Source organism: Argiope bruennichi, chromosome 4 (assembly GCF_947563725.1).
Source record: "Argiope bruennichi chromosome 4, qqArgBrue1.1, whole genome shotgun sequence".
Classification (NCBI taxonomy): domain Eukaryota; kingdom Metazoa; phylum Arthropoda; class Arachnida; order Araneae; family Araneidae; genus Argiope; species Argiope bruennichi.
This window is the reverse complement of record NC_079154.1, coordinates 117,063,604-117,087,597: the sequence shown is the minus strand read 5'-3', so window position 1 is coordinate 117,087,597 and position 23,994 is coordinate 117,063,604. Positions and strand designations below refer to the sequence as shown.

The window sequence follows — 23,994 nt, the reverse complement described above, 5'->3', positions numbered from 1 at the left end:
CCCTATCCCATCGATCCATGCCTTTCTAGATGTCAAGATGTCACTTCCCACTGAAAGTTGGTTTAGGATGATTATGAATAAGACTTAAGGAGAAATGAATAGCTAAATTATATTTGGCAAAGTTGCATTTACTTATATAAAATTCTATTCAGTTCTTTCAAAAATCATTATATCAGAAAATACTTTTTCGTTTCAGTTACTGAAAATGAGTAAAAAAAACTCATGATTGCATTCTGATATCAAATCTACGTATCTTTACACAAAATAAAAGCAAATGTGCATCCAAGTCTTGGCTCTTTACAAAGCAAATTATTAAATGAAGAGATAGATATTGGGACTATCATAGATCAAATTTTGGGAGATGGAGATTGATCACAAAATATCTCACTGAGAACAAGAAATTATTGTAAAAAAAACTATTATAAATTGGTATATTATTTTTTTAAATTTTTAATAAAATTTTTAAATACAGTGCACAATCTATAACTATGCTAAATTGCTAAATGGAGATTACGTTTTCCCGGCTTCTGCAGTTTTCAAAACAAGACTTTGTCATAATTCTTTAAACTTAGTCATTAGGAAATCTTGTTTTCAATGTATTCATCCATCATCATACTATTTGAACAAAACATTAAACATAGAAGTCAAGAGCATCTGTAACTATGTTTTTAATTTTATGAGGAAATTCAAATCCATTCACCACTGCATTCAATCGTGTGCTTTTGCTAACGTTGAAAATTCTGATTTAAAAAAACTGCTTCCTTTGGACATTAATTCCGAAACAGGCTTTTCATTTCCGCTTTTATTTAGTAATATATACACTCTTTAATTTGCACTCACAGTAGGATCGCAATTGATTGAATTAAATACATTTTTTCAGATACATTAATAACACGATAACTTGACAATACATTAATAACAACGTGAAATTTAAAAAAAAAAATATTTCTTATTTATGGTTTAACAATTTAAAAATTCAATCATCCGAGCGAATAAAGTGGTCACAAAAAGCGGCTAATATATTACAAAGCTGAAAATATCATTTATCTGTCTGTTTGTCTATTACAAGATCCCTTCTGAAACGTTGAACAGTAAATACATGTAATCTTCTTATGGCATTTCCGAGTGAACAAGACAATTTCAACTTTCGAAATTAATAAATGATTATTTAATTAAAAAGTAAAAATTAAGCTAAATTCCGAACCTTTGTGTTAAGTGTTTCGTCAAAATTTTCTAAAATTAATTATCGCAAGAAAATTATTTCTATACCATCTTGAAATACCATTTTATCTTCCTTATTAAGAGCAAATAGTTATTTTACTAGTGACATTAATTTAATATTCGATGTTTATTCAAAATCTCAGAAATTTCTGGAAGTACAGACATGGGGGAGGAGGAAAAAACAACATTATACGGTGTTTCTTCGGTCAGGCACATAGAAACAAAAGGAAGACAATTGAATCCTGGCAATGAAAGCAATCGTTTAAAGGGATTTTGTTTTTTTCTTAACAATGATCATACGGAGGGATTCTGTTTAACAAAGATGAGGTGAAAAAAAAAATGAACTACAAAGTGTTGTTAGATTCGTTGGTTCCAATTAGGCTAAAAATATAAGACAGAAAGGAAAAAGAGGTTTATCTGCTGGCCGAGGATTCAGCAGATGCATTAGAACGAACGTAAATCAACAAAAGACGAAGCAACAAAAATGTATTTTATTAAATTTATATTAATAATATGATTTATAGTTTATTTAACAAGATTTATATTTAAAAAGTGTTGTATTAACAATATTTTAAAATACTTCTATTATAACATATCAGGTGTAACGTCTTCTTACTGCATACGTTATATTAAAGTCAAAAGCAACTCTCTTCTTTGGGGAATTAAGTTTCCTTGTTTGGGGAAATCCGCGATGAAAGGGAAAAAAAAAAAAAAAAAGTATTTGCTGGAAGCAAGAGTATCACTTCCATATTGGCCGCGACTCTTTCCGGATTAAACGGAAGAACCAATGACAAGGATTAATTACGCATTTTTTATGATCATTGTATAGCGATGAACAATTAGATTTCTCGTTTAAATATGTATGTATACTGTTAATAATCAAGAAATTAAAAGTGTTAGACATTAACTGTCTGAGATTGTCACATATAGAATACAAACCAATGGAGTGGTCCCCAAAAACTTTCTTGCATATTCTCTAATAAACTTATCATGATAGAGAACGCATAACATGGCACTGACATTCAATAGTTACGAAATATTAACTATGGACATGAATATAGTATTTTTACTGAATCTATCGTATCATCCTTGGCGAGTTATTTGGCTATTAATTCCTGGCGTGCTTTAATGATATCCAAAAATTGAATTTGTTATTTAGGTATGTTTTCTCAACCGATTAAAGCAAAAGTTTGATACAAAAATGCACTTGCAATTATAAATTCCATACTTAAGTCGTTGCATTTTTGAATGATCGCATTTACTTATTTATGAAAGTGCAGACAGACAGGCAATCAACCCGTAGGTAGATTTGGCTCACAATTGGACAGGTATCTGCACTATAGATATTAAATCTTGGTACCGAATTTTTTCTATATAGCTCTCTTCGTTTTGTAATTATGTGTAAATATATATTCGAACAGCCGGATAGACGGACTTCCACTTTTAACAGATTTTACACAAAATTTGACAGAAATCTGCAAATTTGGTGTTAAGACGGTGTACCAGATTTCAATCGTCTAGCTCAAATCGTTACACAGTTATTTTGTCACAGACAGACATATACAAAACCGTATTGCTGACTATTTAATTTAACAACTCAATAAAAGTCTAAATGTTTTGTGAAGAATAAGGCATAGATTGAAAGTTTAAAAAACTTTGCACAGGTAATCAATCAGAATATAATTCTAAAAATTCGGAAATTTCATTTTGATAAAATAAAATTTCCGAAATCATATCAAAAACACTATTATTCCTACAGTTTAATGAAAAGAATTTTGAAACGATAATCACTTACTCGCAGAATTATTCTTTATCTATTGAAGACGAACTTCATTACAATCACTGAAGTCAACTTTGTTATCATTCAGCCAATAAAAACGTTTAAAGTGCCAATGCATCAATAAAGCTTTATTGTAACGTATGAGTTATTATTTCAAACATGATAAACTTCCTCAGAGTAGCGCTATTTCCACCTCTGTCACGCGTCTAGTTTTAATTGCTACAATTCACTTCACATTATACGTCGCTTACTATCGTTTGGCGCGCTTTTCGAACATCTATCGAACTGCAAGGCCACGGGACCGAAATGTCCGGAAACTTCCACTCAATGAGGGACATCCTTTCCCATATCGAAGGGTAGATGGAAGACGCACTCACACATTTTTAGTTTTATTTATTTATTTATTTCTCCTTTCCTTATTCCAGTAATTTATCGTTTGCATTATAATAAAATGTGTCGTCGTTTGTTCGGTGACGATTGTAGCAAGGAATTTAATTTGATTTTTTAAATTTTGAAACTTTTTTTTTTATTATTATTATTATTTTGTTTTGTTTTGTTTCTTTCCGTTTGCAAAATGAAGAATCCGAAGGTTCCTTTTCGCAGCAATTTATCGTTTGCATTGAAATAAAATGTAGATCGTCTTTATTGGAGACGATACACAAAATACAGCAAGGAATTTACTTTATGCTCTTTTAAATTTTGGAACTTTTTGTTCTTTTCTTTTTATTTATTTATTTTTGTTTCTTATCAATTGCGTATTAAATTATATAAATTTAACAAAATTTGCCATTTTTATAAAATTATAGATTTTCCAAATCCAGAATAATTTAGATATTCAGATGTGGTTGAAAGGATGAATCAAGAGAAAGAAATAATAAATTTAATTTAAAAACAATTTTTTTAAATCACTGTTATTAGAATAATAATTTCAAATTATTTTTTCCGTCAGAAGCCTTCTGCCTCATGGTTTAAATAACATATTTTTGAAATTTCATTTGGATCTGTTCAATAGAAACGGACTTAAGGGTCTTTGAGTACCGTCAGTTTAATTTTAACCACCCTGCATGTAAAAGAGAGATAAACAGGGTTTATTTTATCTGAAAATTAATTTCTGAAGAAAATACGTCTCAAATTTTAGTTGACTAAGAATAGTGTCATCCTATGGATGATAACAAATACGGATGAATAAAGCTGAAAGAGAAAGAAAAAAAAAAACAGCAAGAGTAATAAGAAATGCATTTATATTTCATTTTCCCCTTTTGTAGTTGTTAATTAATTCATTCCTATCGAAGTTTTGTTTAATTTTTTTTACATATTTGTTGGATTTGTTTCAATAATAAACACACCTGCCTTGTGACACCTTCCCAGATTAAAGTTCAAACAATGTGGCCATATTAAAATTAAAAATTAAAAGAAATCAATAAACATTCGAAGTAATTATGAAACTAACAATAAAGGATCTCTATATTCTACATATAGAATGGTTCAAAAGTCCTTTAAATTGTGCTTTATTATCGACACACTTTTTTGAATTCTGACTCTTCTACTTAATGAGTAAAACTTCCTTGACTAAAAGATATAGATTACAGGAAATGACATGAAGTTTTTGTTGGAAACTTGAAAGTTTGTAATTAAAATCTCAAGAACATCAATATTGCACTCAGATATTTAAAAAAAATTAGATCGAAAGTGGTGCAATTGACATCGACAGCTTGTGTATGCAAGAAAATAGCACACATCAAAAAATTTTTGTTTCCTTATTTCAGCGTCAAATGTGAACTACGAATAAGAATTCAAAGTTTTGATTCCATCTTTATTTTCAAAAGCAGTTTGAACACTAGTTTATGCTACATGAAAATACTGTGTGAAATAATGAATACTACATGAAATAATTAGTGAATACCCCTTCCAAAGGCAATTTCTCTCAGAAAATAAATTGTTGGCTCACTTCAGTTTTTCTAATTGCTCATAGATGGCGTAGTTGTAATTGCTCATAGTTCACTCTTCGGTTTTACTTTACACCTCCCTTTTAGATAAATCTCTTACCAACGATGGCAATTTATTTACCAGAGTAAATTTACTAAATAAAATCGATAAAAAAAAGAGAATTAAATCTACGACTGTGTAATTAAAGAACTAGCAGAGACGCTCTTTGGGTATGATCTAATTTGTCTTGCTTGTGCATGTTGTTATGTTGTTAGAGAAAGTAAAACTTGGAAAGAAAGAAGTGAGTTTAACTAAAATGTTTTGATATTGTAATGATTCAGCTTCTTCCCTGCTTGACCATGGTGACGTTTCTTTTTCCCACGCTCCATAATTAGCATCCAGACAGCAGTATCAGCAATGGCGACGCCCTACCGCAGTGTAAGTGCTTCCAGAAGTGGCAGGTGGTCAATCCCTTTAAAGGACATCTGAGCAATTAGTGTGAGTCTAGATAAGGGACCCCACCTGCATTGTATTTGAAACAGATGTAAACCTGCATTCCTTACATTGTGAAGGGTGTCTCTTCAACGGATTCCCACGGTCGATGGTAGACCAGTGAAGTTGTTGCTGAACGACTATTGGATAACCGGCAAAAATGGTCCGATGTGAATGAGGATGGGGACAAAATAAAAGTGCGAGGAGATTAGAAGATAGAGAAGAATTGTGGAGAAGGAGGCAGAGAGCAGAGTGTCCGACGAGAATTCCACCCGAGAAGATTCGGTGGATCCCTGGAGCTACGCCTCTGTTTGCGAGAACGCTAAGAGTCGGCTAGCAGTTCCCTAGGGAGGTTTCTCCGAAAGTATTCGAGGAACTCTCCTTGTTGTGTCGAATAAGAATACTAATCACTCATTTAACCTAGATGATGAACTGTAATTTTATATAAATAAAGCTGTAAATAAAGAATTTGATCATAACGCTACCTTTTATTGGATCGAGACTTTACAATATTAAAATTCAAGTACAAAAAAGCAGTATCAATTGACAGAAACTTTAATTTTATGCATTCGTTAAATTGGGTTAAAAAAATTGTGTGTGGGTTAATATTTGAGAAATTTTTTTGTTAAAAATAAACGTGTCCTTTTTTCCCCTCCCTTTTATTTCTGATGCGAGTTCTTTCATAAATCGTTCGAAAAGTGAAATCCAGCAAAATTATTTCAATACCGCTATCATGTATCGTTGAAGTCTAAAATTTTGTCAGAATGTCCAGCAGCTTACTGCAATGATCGTGTAAATTCCCAAAATCTTCAAAATGTAATTGATATTTTTAAAAAATTCTTAAAACCACAATATTCAGTAGTTTCAAATGCGCTTTTATAGAATAGCGCCATCTATTTGCAATCGTATTTCTGACTAAAGATAGGCGGCACCCTATGTACATATTTCATATGATCTGAAAGATAATATTGGAGGATTCAATTCCAATCATAACAAATGACCATTTCTTATCAAACATAAACATATTGTTACGAATCTGTAATGCTGCTTCCCAGCATAGTTGGTTCCACCATCGGAAAGATTGTTTTACAGTCATCTGTATTGGACGGAGTCCGTGTGTCGCGTCGGAGGTCCCGGAGCTTGGCGACCATTTGGCGACTTTGGTGCCAAAATAGATTATACCCGAAACATCGAGAATGTTCCCGATCCTTACAGTAGGAACCGAGATACGCCTCAAACGTCCCTGATTGCTTGAGAAGCTTCTAGTCCCTCCCCCTGAGACCTATAAAAGGAGGCGGCCGCGGCTGCCAGGGTCGTCGTAGTCGGGATCGACGATAAAGAACTGGCCTTCCAGGGATAAGCGGAGCAGCGACGGAGTGAAGCTAGTGCTGCACTAAGCTGTGCGCTACTGTCTACAGTAGAGATTTGCTGTATGCTGCTGTTTATGCTGTTTTGTATGCTGCACGTCTCGGCTGAAGATAATCGTCTTTTGTGCTGTATATAGTTGTCGTCTTTGTGCTGTCCTGTGTGTCCTCGTGTAAATAAACGCCGTTGTTTTATTTTCTACTGCCGACTGCTGATTGAGCGTTCTCCACATCATATAATTCCCACTATCCAAACGAACCCCGGAAATTTCGGAACAATATATAACCGTTTTATAAACGGACTTCATAAACGAGGGGGGGGAATGTTTTGAGATTGCGCTTATGTATAAGTAAGAAATCAGTTCCAGAACTCTTTATATACAAACTAATCTTCCTGATAAACAAATTAGCCTTCTGATAGATATTTTTCATATGATATATTTAAAATATTCAGTAATCTTCTGTCTCAAAACTTCTTTTAATAATGGGTATGATGATATTGTTCAAGAAAATTTAAATATTTTTCTCAGTACTTTTACGGCATGTCTCCGAAATAGTAAATGATTCTCTAAATTTCTTTACCTTATTTATTTACTAGTCAGAAATAATGGCAAACCAGCTAGCACCCCAAAATTTTCAATGAAATATTTATGTACCTTCATAGTCACATAACTCATATGTGACTAGTAGTCTCATAGTCACATAACTCATAACTCATATGTGACTAGTAGTCTCATAGTCACATATAACTCATAACTCATATGTGACTAGTAGTCTCATAGTCACATAACTCATACTATTATAGAAGCCTTAGATATTCCATATATTGTACTATATATTTCTCTAATCTTCTGCCATCTGCCTAAGATTTCAATTTCAGTTTGAAATGGAAGAGATAAAACTTTAGTAAACACGAAAATTTTTTTTACTGAAACCAAACATTTTTTTTTTTTTAATGTGACTACAGAAAGTCGAATCCTTCAACTTTGTAATCTTATGTATACTATAGAATATTTTTAATGATAATTTGCAACATTTCAAAGAACTAACTAATAAGGATCTAAGCACTCGTAGGATAGTTTCGGGTGAAATTGAAGTAGAAAACATTTTGGTAAACTCTGTAGAAATTTTACAGTTCTCAAAAGTGGATTTTTCAAAAAAATTTCTCTAAACATTCTGTTTTTGCGGTGAGTTTTATTTTCTGGACAGCTTTTTCTTACTTTATTTTGGATTAGACTTTTAAAACGTTTTATCAAATAGTGCTCTATGTAATGGGATAAACTTACTGACTTTTAATGGTCCGAATCATTTTAACCGTTGAACTGTTTTGTCCGAATGCCATACGTGCATCGATTTATCGAATTTTGATAGTTGTAAGCAAAAAATAAACCATTCATAACGATTATAATTCAATATTAAAATTAATTCGAATGCATAGATAAGTCAAGTATTCAATGGATTTCCATTTGAATCAAAATAAGAAAATACCCCCAAAATAGAAGGTGACATCTTATTAGACAGTAAAAAAATAAAACAGTTTAGGGGTTAACAGCCTGCCTCCTGGCATAGGGGTAGCGCTTCTTCCTCGTGATCTGGGCGTCATAAGTTCGATTCCCAGTTTGTGCATGGTTGTTCTATCTGTGAGATGTGTGAATGTGCCCTCCTGTAAAAAGGGGTTGTGCAAGCGAATGAGTGATGCGTGAGTAGCAAAGTCGAACACTTGGCCCTAGTTTGCGCTACTATAAATACGCTTCCCCTCCGGCTTAAATCGTTGTCTTCGTAACAGCGGGCTTGTCCGTGGCAAGTGCCGTAACAAACAACAATAATAGGGGTTAACACCTCTGTGATGAAAAATATTCACTTTCTGTACCAGTTGTGGTAGTTCTAGATCTAACGTTCTATCCTGTAGATCACCAACACGCCCTCGCACGTTCTGCTTTATTATTAATAGAAATTTAAAAGCTGCTTAAATAGATATTAACTTTAAATAAAAAGGGTTGTCTTTAGTACTTTGAAAAATAGAAAATGGCCGACGTAATTTGCATTACTTAGGCTCCTCAATAGAGCTAAATTCTCTCCTGCTTAAAATAAGTTTCCACGCGTGTATAATTAGACATGCAAATTTGTCAGTTTGCCGTCAAATATTAAGCCAAAAATTTCAGTTTTCATATAGACCTATACAGTGGTGTATCAAGAGTAAATGATGCGAGAGTGGTGGGAAGTATTTATTTATTCTGTTTATAAAATTTGCTTTAAAATGAGAAATAAATACGTTAATGCCAGCGTCCTTGCATAGGGGTAGCGCATCTTCCTCGTTTTCTGGACGTCCCGGGTTCGAATCTCGGTTCAAGCATGGTTGTTCTTCATCTGTGTTCTATCTGTGAGGTCCGTGAATGCGCCCTCCCGTAAAACGGGGTTGTGCAAGTGAATGTGTGAGTTTCATCTTCATACGAACTAGAAGTCAGACTTCTACCCTCGGGTGCACAGGGGTCTTTACCCTCAGAAGCTACTGCACCCCCTTTCCGTGGTAACGCGGACACGACATCATCAAGTGCTTTAATATTTTGCCTACGACATTCCCTTTCTTCAATTAACTTTCTAGACAAACTTAAAAATTATGCAATTTTAAATTTTACGATATTATAACTATGTAGTGAGGTAAAGGAAAATTGCGAATGAGAGACTTGATTTAAACTAAAAATAACAAATTCTTGAATAACAAGCTACTTATCAAATATAACTAAATATGTTATAAAATAAAAAAAAAACAAGTACCAATAAAATCAACTGTGCATTTTATTTTACATGAAAAGAATAAGGTTATAATATATATTTAAATCATTTGTCTAAAAAAAATATTTTTATTTATATTAAATGCTGTAAAAGATAAATAATAAAACAATAAAAAGGAAAATTTACTTGTTTAAAATTATTTTGGAGTTTTCAAAAGAAGAATTTTATTTATAGAAATACAGAAATAAAATGTCAAAAACTGAGTCTTAACAATTGGGACAACGAAATAGACCTCGATATAATTTGTCGAATATTAAAATAGGAAAACTGTTTAATAAAATGCATAGATTCAATTTGAAAACTTAAGCAAACTCAAATGCTTTAGAAAAAAAGAATGTTAAATATTTCTCATCTCCAAGTTATGATTTCATCAAAGTATATTTAACTCTTTTTAACAAAAATTTTAAGTTAATTACTAATTTTGAAAATATTTTTCTTAAAAATTTATCACAATGAATGAAATGTTATGAGAATTGACATCTTATTAGACTATATAAGGAGTGCATTTTTTGATAAACACTGTAAAATAGTTTTATTTTTGAATTTTTTTCTATAAAGTAGATTAAAAAACATCTCTAAAACAAAAATATACCCGTTAAATGCCTATTTTTTTATGAAAAGGGATATAAAGCAACAACTTTCTAGTTCAAAAGTGTATCAAAATGATTTGTTCAAAATCTTGCAAAGAAATAGTACAATTCGAGCAAAAAAAAATTTCTTTCCTCGCATTTGTGTATGCGATATTAAACTTTCCTGAAAAAGAACACATTTCTGTTTGAAAAATTTAAACTTTTTTTAAAAAAGAACACATTTCTGTTTGAAAACTTTAAACTTTTTTTTAAAAAAAAGAACACATTTCAATAACAAGGAATGTTTTGAAAAGCTATAAGCTTTCTTAAAAAAGAAAACATTTCAGCAACAAGGAACTTTTGAAAAGCTTTAAGCTTTCCTAAAAAAGAACGCATTTAAATTGCAAGGAACGTTTTGAAATGCTGGAAATTTATGCTGTATGTGATTGTAATGCAGCGGCTTGTATACACAAGTATTGATAAAAAAAAATTTAATTTATATGGGTGTCGGAAAAGCTTATTTGGGATACCTTTTTTAAATACTTCAATCAATGTAGTATTGGATCTTTCTGCCGACGTCCTAGCCTAGGGGTAGCGCGTCTTCCCCGCGATGTAGACGTCCCGGATTCGGGCATGGTTGTTCTCTTCCTTCTGTTCTTTCTGTGAGGTGCGTGAATGACCCCCCCCCTTCTAAAAAGGGGTTGTGTAAGCGAATGTGTGTGTGCTATCTTCATATGAGCTAGAAGTCAGACTTCTGCCCTCGGGTGCTCAGGGATCCTTACCCTCAGAAGCTACTGCGCAATATTTGGTTTAAATAATCATACGACAAAGAAAAAATGGATCTTTAAAAAATATTTTAATAAGTGCTTATAAGTGTATTATTATTTTCTGATTCCAATCTTTTAATAGCTTATTATTATATGTTATCATCCATAATTCATGCAATGGATAAACTCTTTCAAGAGCCATCCGGAAGTGAGTTATCTAAGTAAATAAACTTGCCTTTACTTATCTCTGCAAATTTCATAGATGAATAGAAGTGTGAAAATGTCTGTGTGCATACATGAATGAAAAGAACATATTTTACAAATTGGTATTTTTGTACTGTAAAGGCAGTATAAAAATTCATGAATTTTTTTATTATCAATCTCCCTAGAAGATGAAACATAATTTTGTTATTTACTTTATTCAAAAAAAAAAAAAAAAAAAAAAACCTTCTAGTTGGAAGTATAAGTGCACTTTCTCTCAAGAAATAAACGCTTTTCCCACTTTTTTGATGCATTCTATATATATTCATTATATTAAAAGGAAAAAATAGAAAATTAAAATGACATTTTTCTTTATTTTAAATTTTTTGAAGTTATTTACGTAGACTTAATAAGACCTTGAACATTTTAATTGTGATTGAAATAACTATTATTTGGAAACAACAGTAAAAAATAAGAATAGCAAAAATCTTTGCAATGAGTAACGAAGTGTCAAAGTTATATGCACCAAGATTCGATGAGAATCTTGCACCATATATCAGAATCAAGTGAATTTAAATAAGGTTGTTAATTTAAAGTAATTTTTTTTCTTTTTTGTTTGTTTATTTTGAATGAGATAGCATTGCCTTATAAAAAGAAATTTGTTGAAAAGAGAAAATATTTCGCAAGAGAAATTTCACAAAAAAGAAAAGGTTTTAATTCCATGAAAGAAAACGATCTGGTCCGCAAAAGAACGTGTTCTTAATTTGAGAATAAAATTGACAGAGGATTGATAATAATCTGGAATCATGTGAGGAAATGTAATAAAATTTTATTTACTTACTTTTGGAAGACTTTTTAATATGCTTCCATTCTTAAATATTACTACTCTTTCCTGTGATAAAATTGGATATATGAAGATATATGCAGAAAATTGGGGAAATGTCAAGTACAGGACGATGTAAGGCATCTTAAATAGTATTAGATATACGTCTATCAAAATTGGAAGAAAATTATTTTGCTGAGGAAACCATTAAGACCTAAATCAAAAAATATTTAATTGAAAGTTTTAACAACCATTAATCCATATGAAAAATATTATAAGCCAAAGGTAGCTAGCTTACAATATTTTTGCAGCATTGAATATGAAACCGAAGTTTTCAATATTATAACATACCATTTCGTTATATTTGATAATGGTGACAAACGCAGAATTTATAATATTGTTCTTGTTATATCGCCTAATGTGATATAATTTTCAGCATTTAAGAAATATTTATCGAAATGATTTATTTAAAAATAACTACTCATGCCAAATGATATCTAGAATTAAAATTAATATTTTTACATTAAAGTTTACTTTTATAATATTTTTAAAATTTAGAGTCGCATAAGCTATATTACATAATCTACAATGTTTCAATACAGTTATTCGGTTTTCTTTGGTATTCCTAATATTATATGTGCTTGTAGTGAATAGAATATAAGTCAGTTAATAACTACGCTACCCGAGCAATTGCTATGGTATCATGGTCATGTTACTGGATTGCGAAGGTCCCAGGTTCTATCCTCGCTCATTCTAATTCGCCACATTGTTGACCTCAGTCGATGAACTTGCAACCTTCGTACAGCTGTTGTGGCACCATCTACCCGCAGCAAACCAAAGTCGTCAGACTCACTTGACGCAGCAACAGCAACCACACACGCTCGCCATAACGCTTGGCGCTACTCCAAGGGGTACAGGCGCATTAGACTCAACGGCTACATCAACAGTCGTATCGTTCGCCTCACCTTCGACTCACTGGAGGAAGAGTCATTAGTGAATAGCATATAAGCCAGTTAACAAATACGCTACCCGAGCAATTGCTTTGGTGTCATGGTCATGTTACTGGACTTGTAACCATACGGTCTCAGGTTCTATCCTCGCACATCCCAATTCACCACATACTATCATAATATTCTTGTATTCTTTATAAAATATACAAGTTTCTCGTTTGATCAATACAGTCGCTTGCACGTAATGATACATAAATATCAATTTAGGGCTTAATTATACCAGTTTTTCATTTTGCTGTTTCTTTCCGTCATTTTTTAAAAGAAAAAGTAATGAGAGGAAAATTTTTTGAGAGAAATGGATTTATCATGCATCTAAAGCTGCAATGTCATAAAATAGCAGTCGGCTTAGCACCACATTGTACATCAACTACATTTTGATGCCGTCGCGCGTCTTTAGGCACGTGTAGATAGCCTCTGACGTTTGTGCTCACAGTTGGTCACCGTCTGTGGAAGAAAATGATTCTTTCCTTGAAGATTTTTCATGGGAAATCGACTTTTATTTTAACGCATGAAATAAAAAATCTCTTCCCAGTTTATCCAACCGTTAGCTTTAATTCAGAACAATGAAAATTGTAGAGATTTTATCATCTTGGGGAAGCTGAAGATTGAAACCAACATATTGATGCTGTCAGAGAAAAATTTAACTTTACCTTTCAGGTTTCGGTTTCGTTTTTGGCATCAAATCTGTTCCGTGTAACTGTGACATTGATTGGAACCGTGAGGTGGATGGTCTCTGTTGTTTAGGTTTATAATCGATATTTTGATTTGAGAAGATATGGCTACCAAACATTACTTAAATCACAGCGACCGCAATGAATCTGAATCTTTTGAAGATGCCGATGAAAAATCTTACAGAAAAACTCAATGGGTAAAATTAAATGTCGGCGGGACTTATTTCTTGACAACTAAAACTACGCTCTGCCGTGACCCCAACTCCTTTTTATACCGGTTATGCCAAGAGGACCCAGACTTAAACTCTGATAAGGTGATTGTTGTTATTTTGTCTTGTTTTGGAATTTGTCATTTTCGCCCATTTCGCTGGTAATTCGCTATATGTTTAATGAAATATGGAAGTGTTAAGAGAAATATAACGAAGTTTTATTTTCATTAATATATTTTTCCCCTGTTAACCTTTGTTTATTAGTTGAACTTGGAAAACGTGATCATATGCATATTTCTACAATCACGAAAGCATGTGGTTTTTTTAAAGATCAAATCTTAAATTGTTCATTATATTATTTAGCTACTCATTTGGCGAAAAAAAAAACTAATTATAAGTGGAATTAGTAAGTTATACTACTTTAAATTGGTTATAATTTAAATGACGATCTGTAGTTTTAAGAATTATAGCAAGAATGGCTGAAAAGTCTAAGAAATGCTTGTAAATTTAGTTCTTAAAGGAATTAAAAGTAATAATTAAGAAAAAAATCTAGAAATCAGAACTGTCATTAGATTAATGTATTCCACTTGATATAATATTAAAATCAGTCCTATTTTGTGTGATACAAAATGTTGGATATATTTTGAACAGAAGTTTCATAACTAACTTTACATATAAAAAGCTAATTCCATCAGCTGACTTATCTGGTATAATAAGGAATTTGTCAAAAATTGCTAATTCCTTTAGAATATTGTAATCTAATATCATTATGGAATCTCATCTCATTTATGGAATTGTAAGATTTAATCTTATATATATGTGAATTGGTTCAATGAAATGTAACATGTGTTACAAATTTCTTCATAGAACGAAGCATTTCATAGAAGTAATGAATTGTTCTGTTGTCCTGATAATTTATGAAAAAAATTCTTATGATGTTCATGTAAATAATACATCATAAATCCCATTTTTACTGATATTTTATGAAATATTTTATTAAAGTTAAGAAATGAATGATAAATTTATAAAAGTAAAGATTTCATAAACATTGACCAATTAGTTTATTTAATTTTGTTTCTTTGCAATTCAGAAACTTTTTTAAATTTGTGCTAATGTATAGGAATTCATGTTTTAACTGAATATATATACATCTGAATATTATCACATAATTTTTACATATTTCATGTCCATACTTAAAGGCAAGGTAATGTGTACAAATATCAAAAGCTGGCTACACAGTTCTAATCAAAACTGAATGAGGCATTTTTTTAGTAGGTCCAAAATTTATTGCAAGCATAACATATCATATGTAATTTGAATAATATTTATAGATTGACTGAGAACAATCGTATGCATGCAATCTGAACGCAATGCTAATACACACACAAAATTAAAAGTGACGTTGTGTGATAATATTGACTTACTTGTTTACTAAAGTCAAAATTTTCCATCGCTTTGTCTTAGAAATACAAATATCATAACATCTGTTTAAAAATAATTTATTTAATATAAATTGTATTACTTTTTTAAGATTGGCCATATCATTTAAGTTTGCATTTTCATTAAGATCTTTCACAATTATATGTGTTTAATTCAACTGAGCTAAAAGTTAATTTATTATGTTATCAGAGAATTTTTTATAAAATATGCAAGAAAATGAAACAAAAATCATGTATTGCAATTATATTTTAATAATTCATATACACAGTTATATTTTATAAATTTATGAAGCAATTATTTTTGTTATTTGAATTATTGTTAATAAATTAAATAGAATATTAGTAATAATTGAAATAACATAAATCATTTATTTTATGTTAGTAATATAAATTTTGCATCAAGCTGGCCCTGATTTGAGAATGAGGATTTCTGTAATTCTATTTTAATAATTTTGGTCAAAAACTGAATCTTGTTTAAAATTTGAGAAATTCTATTTATTCCCCTTATGTTAAGAATTTATCTACTGATATTATGTAAAATTATTTGCGGATAATACAACATTAGATGTTTTTGAAAATATAATGTCAATTTATTGAAAATATTGAATAATTAACATTGAAAAGTTCCAGATTTTTTTTATTTGATAAAATAAATACATATAATTTTATATCTTACAAAGGAAGATTTAATTCTCTCATTCCTGAAAATTTTCAAAACTACTAATCATATCTGGATTGGGACAGGTTAGTAGTGAGAGGGTGAAAGAAGAATATAGAAATGATCCTTGAAGAATATTATGAATATCTGATTCTGTAAAAACACAACTTTCATGATTATAATTTATCAAATTAGATTAATTTCAACATACTTTGAATAATTATCTATTAAGTGGCATACATTGATTGGTAGGATTTCTTTTGTATTAAAATATTTACCCATATTCATAATTCCCCCCCCCCCTTTATTTTTATAGGATGAAACTGGTGCATATTTAATTGATAGAGATCCTTCATACTTTGGGCCCATTTTAAATTACCTTCGTCATGGAAAACTGGTTATAAATAAAAATTTAGCAGAGGAAGGTGAGTTGCTGATTTTGATATTATAGAGAAAGAAGATTCAAATTGATTATCTACAGAAAGCTACAAAAAAACCACATTACTTGTACGTCAAATAGTACTAATAGTACTTCTTTCCTAAGCACCTTAAGATTGCACAATTCTTATCTGTCAAGATTGAACGATAACCTTTTGTGACTTTCACCAAATATACTGAAAAGAGTCTCTCTTTAATTTAAAAAAAAAAAAAAATGGATATTTGAGGTGCTTGAAACCATGGCCTGGTGATGTTTCAAGTTTATTTGAATTAAAAGTTGTGAACACTTTCTTCATCAAATCAAAAGTTGAAATTTGAATCAAAAGCTGCATATACTTCTGTGTATAGCAGTTTTTGCATCATACTATTTGCAAGAAAATGCCAGGCTGAAAGAATTGTGTAAAAAAAAAAAAAAATTATATAAAAATACACTTTTTCTCTAAATTTTATTTTTGTAAAAAAAAAAAAAAAAAAAAAAAAAAAAGACCCATGTGAAATGGTTTGAAATATTGTAGTTTTTTTTACGACAAATTTTACACATTTAAGTACAGTTGCCATGGTGAAGTTGAAAGTCATCAAATGATAGTTTATTATTGATTGCACTACGGTTTTTGTTATTTGCTTCTAAAAGATCACAAACAGATTAATCTTTTCCTTTTGTTTAATTTTATATGTATTTTTAGGAGTGTTGGAAGAAGCAGAATTCTACAACATCACAGAATTAATCAGATTAATAAAAGAAAAGATTAAGGAGAAACATGTGAAAATGACGAAGGTTATTACATTTCATACTTTTTATCTAGATATTAGAGTATTAGTAGACTTTGAAGGGTTCATATTATGTGGATATCTTTAAATTAGTTTTTTTAAAAAATATTAATGTACTGAATAAGCAATTAGGATAATATACCCAAATTTTGACTAATTAATTCTAAAAGTAGTAACATGTTTGTAATAAGAATTCTGGGTATTAAATATTAAAACAGCACCCATATTTATTTTTGATAACCTTAAAATTATACTAAGTTTTGTTACATGATGCAACAATTTTGTCAATATATTTTGATTGCTTTTGGCGGCTGAATCTTGGAACTGCTATAATACATATCAAAATCTTACATATACACATTGTATGACTTTTATGGAAATTTTATTTATTTTGTTTATTAATAACTAAACATTTTTATTGCATTAGGCGTGGAGAGAAAATCTTTATTCCTTGATAGTTCTTAAAATAAAAAGGAAATGTGAATTATGATAATTTTTTATATGTTGTGTGATGCAGAATATTATCAACAAAATTTAAGGGTAAATCAATTGCTTTGTTAGAAGCAAAAGTAGAATAGCTATTTAAACTCATAAATATTATATAAAGGGGCAATAGGGAATTACTATGCGGGTCCTTATAAAAAATCATGTCTATTTCGGTTAAACCATTGATTACTTATGAATAACGTGCAATATTTCTTGTATTGCAAACATTAATATTTATTTTATGCATGGCACTTTAATAAGAAGATCCATAGTAGCAATGGAATATGTTCAGAATCTGCTTTGAAATTTTTGAAAAGATGCTTTATGGATGTTATTTGTATGTCAATGCTTTTGGTAAATACTTTGAACCTGTCTTATAAGATTATTTTAAATACATGATATGCACAGAAACAATGTGTAAATCAAATATATAAATTTGTCATAAAGTCTTTGCAGCCTAGTAAACATAACAGTATATACTAAACTATGGGGTAATTATGTAATAATTTTGTAATTTTAATGTTCTTTTTAAATTGTCTTAATTATATGTAAGTATCAATAAAAAAAACATAAAGATAAATTTCTAGTCATGTTACTTCAACACACTATTTCCCACATCATTATTGGAGAATTTTTCAGGAGCCAATAATAAACACATTCCTATTATGCCATTAGTATACTATTGCTTTTGTTGGGGATGCTTGAAATCCTTTGCATATCTCAAGATTAGAAAGTAAAATTTCATGATGCCTAAATTTTGCAAATATTTGTCAGCCAGGTTTGAAGACACTCAAAGATTGGCATATGAAATTTCCATGTTTGGAAGTATATATTATTGCTCATAAATAGTTTATTCTTATAGAAATAAATAAATGTAGATTAAAATTGCTGACATTCACCTTGGGTCAGTTGATGAAGATAATCAATGCATATTAGATATTTCCTGAAGCAGGAAAGAAGGTAGCAAAAAGGTGCCAAGCATAAGGAAGAAAGCATTTTGTCAGTATCTTATTCATTTTTATATTTTGTTTTCAAAATAAGCCTTTGTTGTTATAAAATCTGAAGGTTTTTATTTTGGTACCCAATATACATATAATTAGATTTTATTTAGTTGTGGTTGCTAGTATTTAAGTTAGACATCCTTAGTGTAAAAGAAAATCTGTTAATTGATTTTTGTTTGTCATTTTATTCTGCATTACTTTTAAAACATTTAGCATCTACTGAAAATATTTGCAACCTCTATGCTTCTTTTATGATCTTATATTTAAAGTCATAGCTCTTTCAAGTTTTCCATTTAAGTTTATAATGTTGATAACTTTCACAATTTTGATTATTATAATATTTAACAAAATTTTCTTTTATTAGAATGATTCAAGGAAGCATGTATACAGAGTTCTGCAATGTCATGAAGATGAGCTCACTCAGATGGTTTCAACAATGTCTGACGGTTGGAAATTTGAGCAGGTAAGATTTTATTATGTTATATATTTAAAAAAAATAGTTTGCAAATGTTTTTTTTTTTTTTTTTTTTTGTTAATGATTATGGGATTTTTGGTACAGCCAAAAGAGAACCGGTTTAATAAAATTGGAGCAATGTTAAAAGTGGTTTCTGATTTTTAGGTTTTTGTTTGTTTATATGTATATGTGTGCTGGATATTCACATTCTATATTATCATTGATTAGATTTAATAGATTTTAATATTATCATTGAGCAATTCCTAGATTATTTGCAAACTATTTTTTAAATTGACATCCTGATCGTTTTCTTACTAGTAAATTTATTAAAGAAATTTCCAAATCTAAGCAGATGAAATTCATAATATATACATTTAATTATTTTCACTTTTAAAGATGGTTTCAGCTAATTCAAGTAATTTTAGAATTTGAGATAATTTAAGTAGTTTTTGCAATAAGTGATATAACATTAATTACTAATATTTGTCTATATATGTATTGATTTCTAGGTAAATTGATTACCTAGAAATACTTCATTTTAAAAATAATAATTTCTCTGAAATAAAATAAATTTTAAATAGGGAGCTTTAAATGATTTTTAAAAATTTTTGGTGTTTATTTGAATATTCAGTACTTTCCAGAGTGGACATTTTTTTAAATTTGTTTCTTTCTGAGTTTTACAGTAAACAAATTAATTTGGTTGCCGCTTATGTTTGAACATGTCTATCTTTATAAGCTGATATCTGAATACCTTTTATTTTTATAATTGTTAAAGAATTATTTTAACTGAAAACTATCTTATTTAATTCAGTTATGCATTTAACACATTTCTTAAAGTATTCATAAAATTAGATTTTATTAAGATTACAAATTCTTTGAAGTGCAATGCATTAAAATAAAAAGTGTAATTTTACCATTTATTTAATGCTACAAAATTTTTGCAGATTTAACATTTATAAATTTGTTGAATATTGTTATAAATTCTTTGCTGACATTCAGATTAATCAAATATTTCAAAGTTGACAAATATTTCACTCATCTAAAAAATTGTATTTTTTTTTATTATTGAATGAGCATTAATATTTTCTTTGTTTAATTTTATCATTTTTATGAATTTTTTATTTGTTGTATGTAATAACCATTCTGGCTGTTAAGAAACATTATTAAAAATCAATGTGTGAAAAAATTAAAATAATTTATTAAAAGATTTTATGGAGAAGAAACAACTTTGGAATGTATAAAGGAGAGAGGTGAATCCTCAATAATTGCGTTAATTTGTGTTTAAATTGTGTAATTTGATTCTTTTAATGATAAGGGTTACATATAGAAAATATATATATATATATATATATATATATATATATATATATATATATATATATATATATCAATCTCCATTTTTGTCATTTAGTTTCAGATTTTCAATATACCATATTTTTATTTATTTATTTATTTTATTTTATTTTTTTGAAGCTCATTAACATTGGTTCTTCTTACAATTATGGGAATGAGGATCATGCTGAGTTTTTATGTGTTGTGTCTCGTGAATATCCTGGCACATCATCCATTTCTTCAGATTTTGAACCTACCGATAGAGCTAAGGTAAGAATCTTAGTTCCTTTTTATGAAGAGATATGCAAGGAAATGCATTAAGCAAGGAATATCATTAGCATGCTGTATATCAAGAAGAAAAGCAAACACCATCTTTAAAAAATAACCTGCTCTAAAATAAAACATTTAATATCACTTTACACATGTTTTTTTAAGACACTAATGACTCAGTAGGAATTGATGAGGGGAATATGCATTTAAGGAAAGCTTCATTGACTTTCTAGTAAGCGCAAGAGTCCATAAATATTTTTTTCCTAATTCCCCCCCCCCTGCCAAACATGGATTTTACATTGATATTATGTGTCTATGTGAAATGACATTGAAAGATAGTTTGATTTAGTTATGTTAGATAGTTAATTATATTTTTTCTATCTTTTTTCTACTAACATAGGGAAACTTTTATATTCATATTATGCATATAAGTAATGAGACAGTAAAATATTGACTAAGGTGCAGAAATTGTATGACATTATTTCTAGCCCTTTTTGACATTTTCTTTATTTTGCTTGCATATCACATTTCGCTTCTACTTTAATTTATGTCCTTATTAACTTTTCATATTTTTTTTCTGTATTAAATTAAAACTAGCTGCTAATAATTAGAAAATAATAACTAGCTCTAAAATAATTAGAAAAACTCAAAAACAAAATCGACCACACTTGCATAAATGCTTATGGTTTTTAAATATGTCTGCAGTTGTCCCCGGTATTCCATCACTGTCCATTTCCGAGAGAAATCTTGCAAACACTAACTAAGTGTACATCCATTCTGGGAAAAATTAATAATTGAATAATTGTATGAAATGATTCTGAACTTGCACATATAAATTTAATCTGCAAAAGAAATCTACTGTTTTATATAAATGGAAAAATATATCTTTTTTCATTAGACTAACAGTTTTAGTAGTTGCTGTTTGAAATATTATATATATATATATATATATACTTATATTTCAAATTTTTTAGTAGTTGTGATATTAAATCAAAATGTAAATTTCTATTGACCCTTATTATTTAGTTTCCATTGCTAATTAGTATATAAGTAAATCGGATGTAGAAACTATTCAAAAGATATCTTAATGCTGATAAAAATAATATTTTGAAAAAGACTATCAAATCATAATTTTTTTATGTAGTTCCTGATAAATATATAAAAAAATGTTAAAAAAACTTGTTAATCTAATAACATCTCTGTTTAATTTGAAAGTTAGTACATTATATTTAAAAATAATTTTGATTTAATTTTTTATTAAAACTGTTGAATGCTACAAAATTTTGTTTTAGGCTTATGTAAACCATGTATTTATAGTAGCATACTGTGGATTAAATTTCTAGTGGGTTTGCAATTTTGGTCACTATGCCAAATACTTAAGTTATCTAACATATAATGATTTCTGGAAGCATGTTTTAATAGCAAATTTTTGGATTTTGAGTAATAATTCTTTTAATTTATTTTTTTTAAAAAATTCCCCTTTATTTTTTAAAATTAGGTTATACAGCAGAAAGCCTCACGAATGTGAATACCATCCACCTCCCCTTACTAATGAAGAAACGATGTTGTTGATGTGTAGACATCTGTGATAATATATTTCTGTAAATCTTCTGTCTTGGTGTTTTGCTCTGATTTTTTGGAATGTTATACTTTGTGAGAGACCATTTTCTTCTATTTAAAAGAATATTAAAGGACATTGAACCTATTTTTTTTATTTGTTAATGGGTAGTAAAACCAACTGTTCATAACATTGTATTAATATTTATACATGTTTACATATATTTGATGTTAAATTAAAACATTCTACCTATAGTTGACTCTATGATATTGATGTGTTTCTAGATCTTACAGCTTTAAATTTTTATTGTTGCCTTTGCAATATTAAATGGCTTTTTACCAGATGAGGCAAAGTATTTATTGTATTTTCAAGAATGCATTAATATGAAAAACAAGATGTAATATTTATGAAATGTGTCCATGCACAAATTTGTTATTGTTAAAGAATGTAAATGATAAAAATAAAATGATTGTGTGTATTTTAATTATGTTTGCCTTTTCCTTGCCAAAGCTTAAAAATAATGTTGTTGATAAATTCAAACTTTTTATATTTTTTATCATAATTATTTTTATAAAAGTTGACCCAAAACCTGATTAAAACATACCTTTATTTTCATTGCCTAATTGATGATTCACTTAAAGCATGTTTTTAAGCTTTGATAATAACTTATTTAATTTAGATGTCTAATAAAAATAATATGGGAAACTTTTTTAAAATTAATTTATAAATTTGTAGAACTTTTTCTTTAAATGCATTATTTAATAACATTTAAGATGAAAGAAAAAATTGATTGAAATAATATCTTTTGATTAATATTTTAAAAGGATTTGGATGCATTTTTGAACCTAGAATACTTAAAAATGCTTTTCAAATGGAGATCTTATTTTTAGAAAGTTTTTACTGTGGTTTAAGAAAAATTAATCAAGTTGAAATTATTAAATTTATAATTTGAGATTAAACTGATTAGATTACTTTAAAAGATTTTAGCATAAACTAAAATAGCTTTATAAACATAATGATTTTGTAGCCACAATATTTACTAAAATTTTTTATATGCTTATTTTATCTTTAAAATATATATTATTACTCTGTACATATTATTGTGTAATATTTTAAAAGCCATTGAAATTCTTTATAGGATATTTTAAATTGTATATTTTTAAAGTATTATACTTGAGTGTCTTATTCCTTTAATTGATAAGTTAAGTTTAAAACAAAAATTTCAAGATTATGTTAGTCCTTTGTACAGTCCAGTTTCAAAATTTTATTTTTATTCTCATCTTTAATAGTGATTTTTTTTATGTATCTAATCACAGTGTTTTGTATTATTTAAGAAATTATACATATTAAAGACTACAAATTTTCTGCTAAATCATAAATTTTGTGTTTATTAGATAAAAAATTTTACTTAAAAATGAAATTTCTGTCCCACATTTTTGCAGAGAATATATGTGAAACCTAGGCCGCTAAACTTATTAAAAAAGTTTTTTTTATGTCTGTTTATTAAGGTTTGAGGCAAAAGAAAATTGTAAGGGAAGCTTGATAAAGTACAAAAGTATGTACATATTCTGTGCAAATGTTAATCATCTAGCAGATGCCAATTTAAGTGTATTTCACTGTGTGAGTAGTTTTAGATTTAAAAATTTCAAGATATCTACAAATTTTGCTGTTGTAGTACTTGTATGTGTACTGTACAGATTTTTCATTCCCAGTTGAATAATCTTTAACGACCAAATGAACAAAGTCCACTTAAAATTTTGTATA

At 29.0% G+C, this 23,994-nt stretch overlaps 1 protein-coding gene across 1 annotated transcript; it reads left to right on the top strand.

Annotated features, from left to right (window-relative positions):
* Window positions 1-13,638: 13,638 nt before the first annotated feature.
* Window positions 13,639-22,851, top strand: LOC129966513 (BTB/POZ domain-containing protein KCTD5-like). Its single transcript, XM_056080947.1, has 6 exons — window positions 13,639-13,931; window positions 16,240-16,348; window positions 17,045-17,136; window positions 18,981-19,079; window positions 20,544-20,672; window positions 22,171-22,851. Exons 1-6 carry the CDS (start codon window positions 13,722-13,724, stop codon window positions 22,198-22,200), a joined length of 669 nt encoding a protein of 222 aa, XP_055936922.1. The 5' UTR covers window positions 13,639-13,721; the 3' UTR covers window positions 22,201-22,851.
* Window positions 22,852-23,994: the final 1,143 nt, after the last annotated feature.

Bases quoted from the DNA above. Each gene is read 5' to 3' on its own strand.
- LOC129966513 (XM_056080947.1), top strand. From the start codon at position 13,722: ATGGCTACCAAACATTACTTAAATCACAGCGACCGCAATGAATCTGAA. The intron at 13,932-16,239 runs GTGATTGTTGTT...TTATTTTTATAG, and splicing joins CAGACTTAAACTCTGATAAG to GATGAAACTGGTGCATATTT. The intron at 16,349-17,044 runs GTGAGTTGCTGA...ATGTATTTTTAG, and splicing joins TAAAAATTTAGCAGAGGAAG to GAGTGTTGGAAGAAGCAGAA.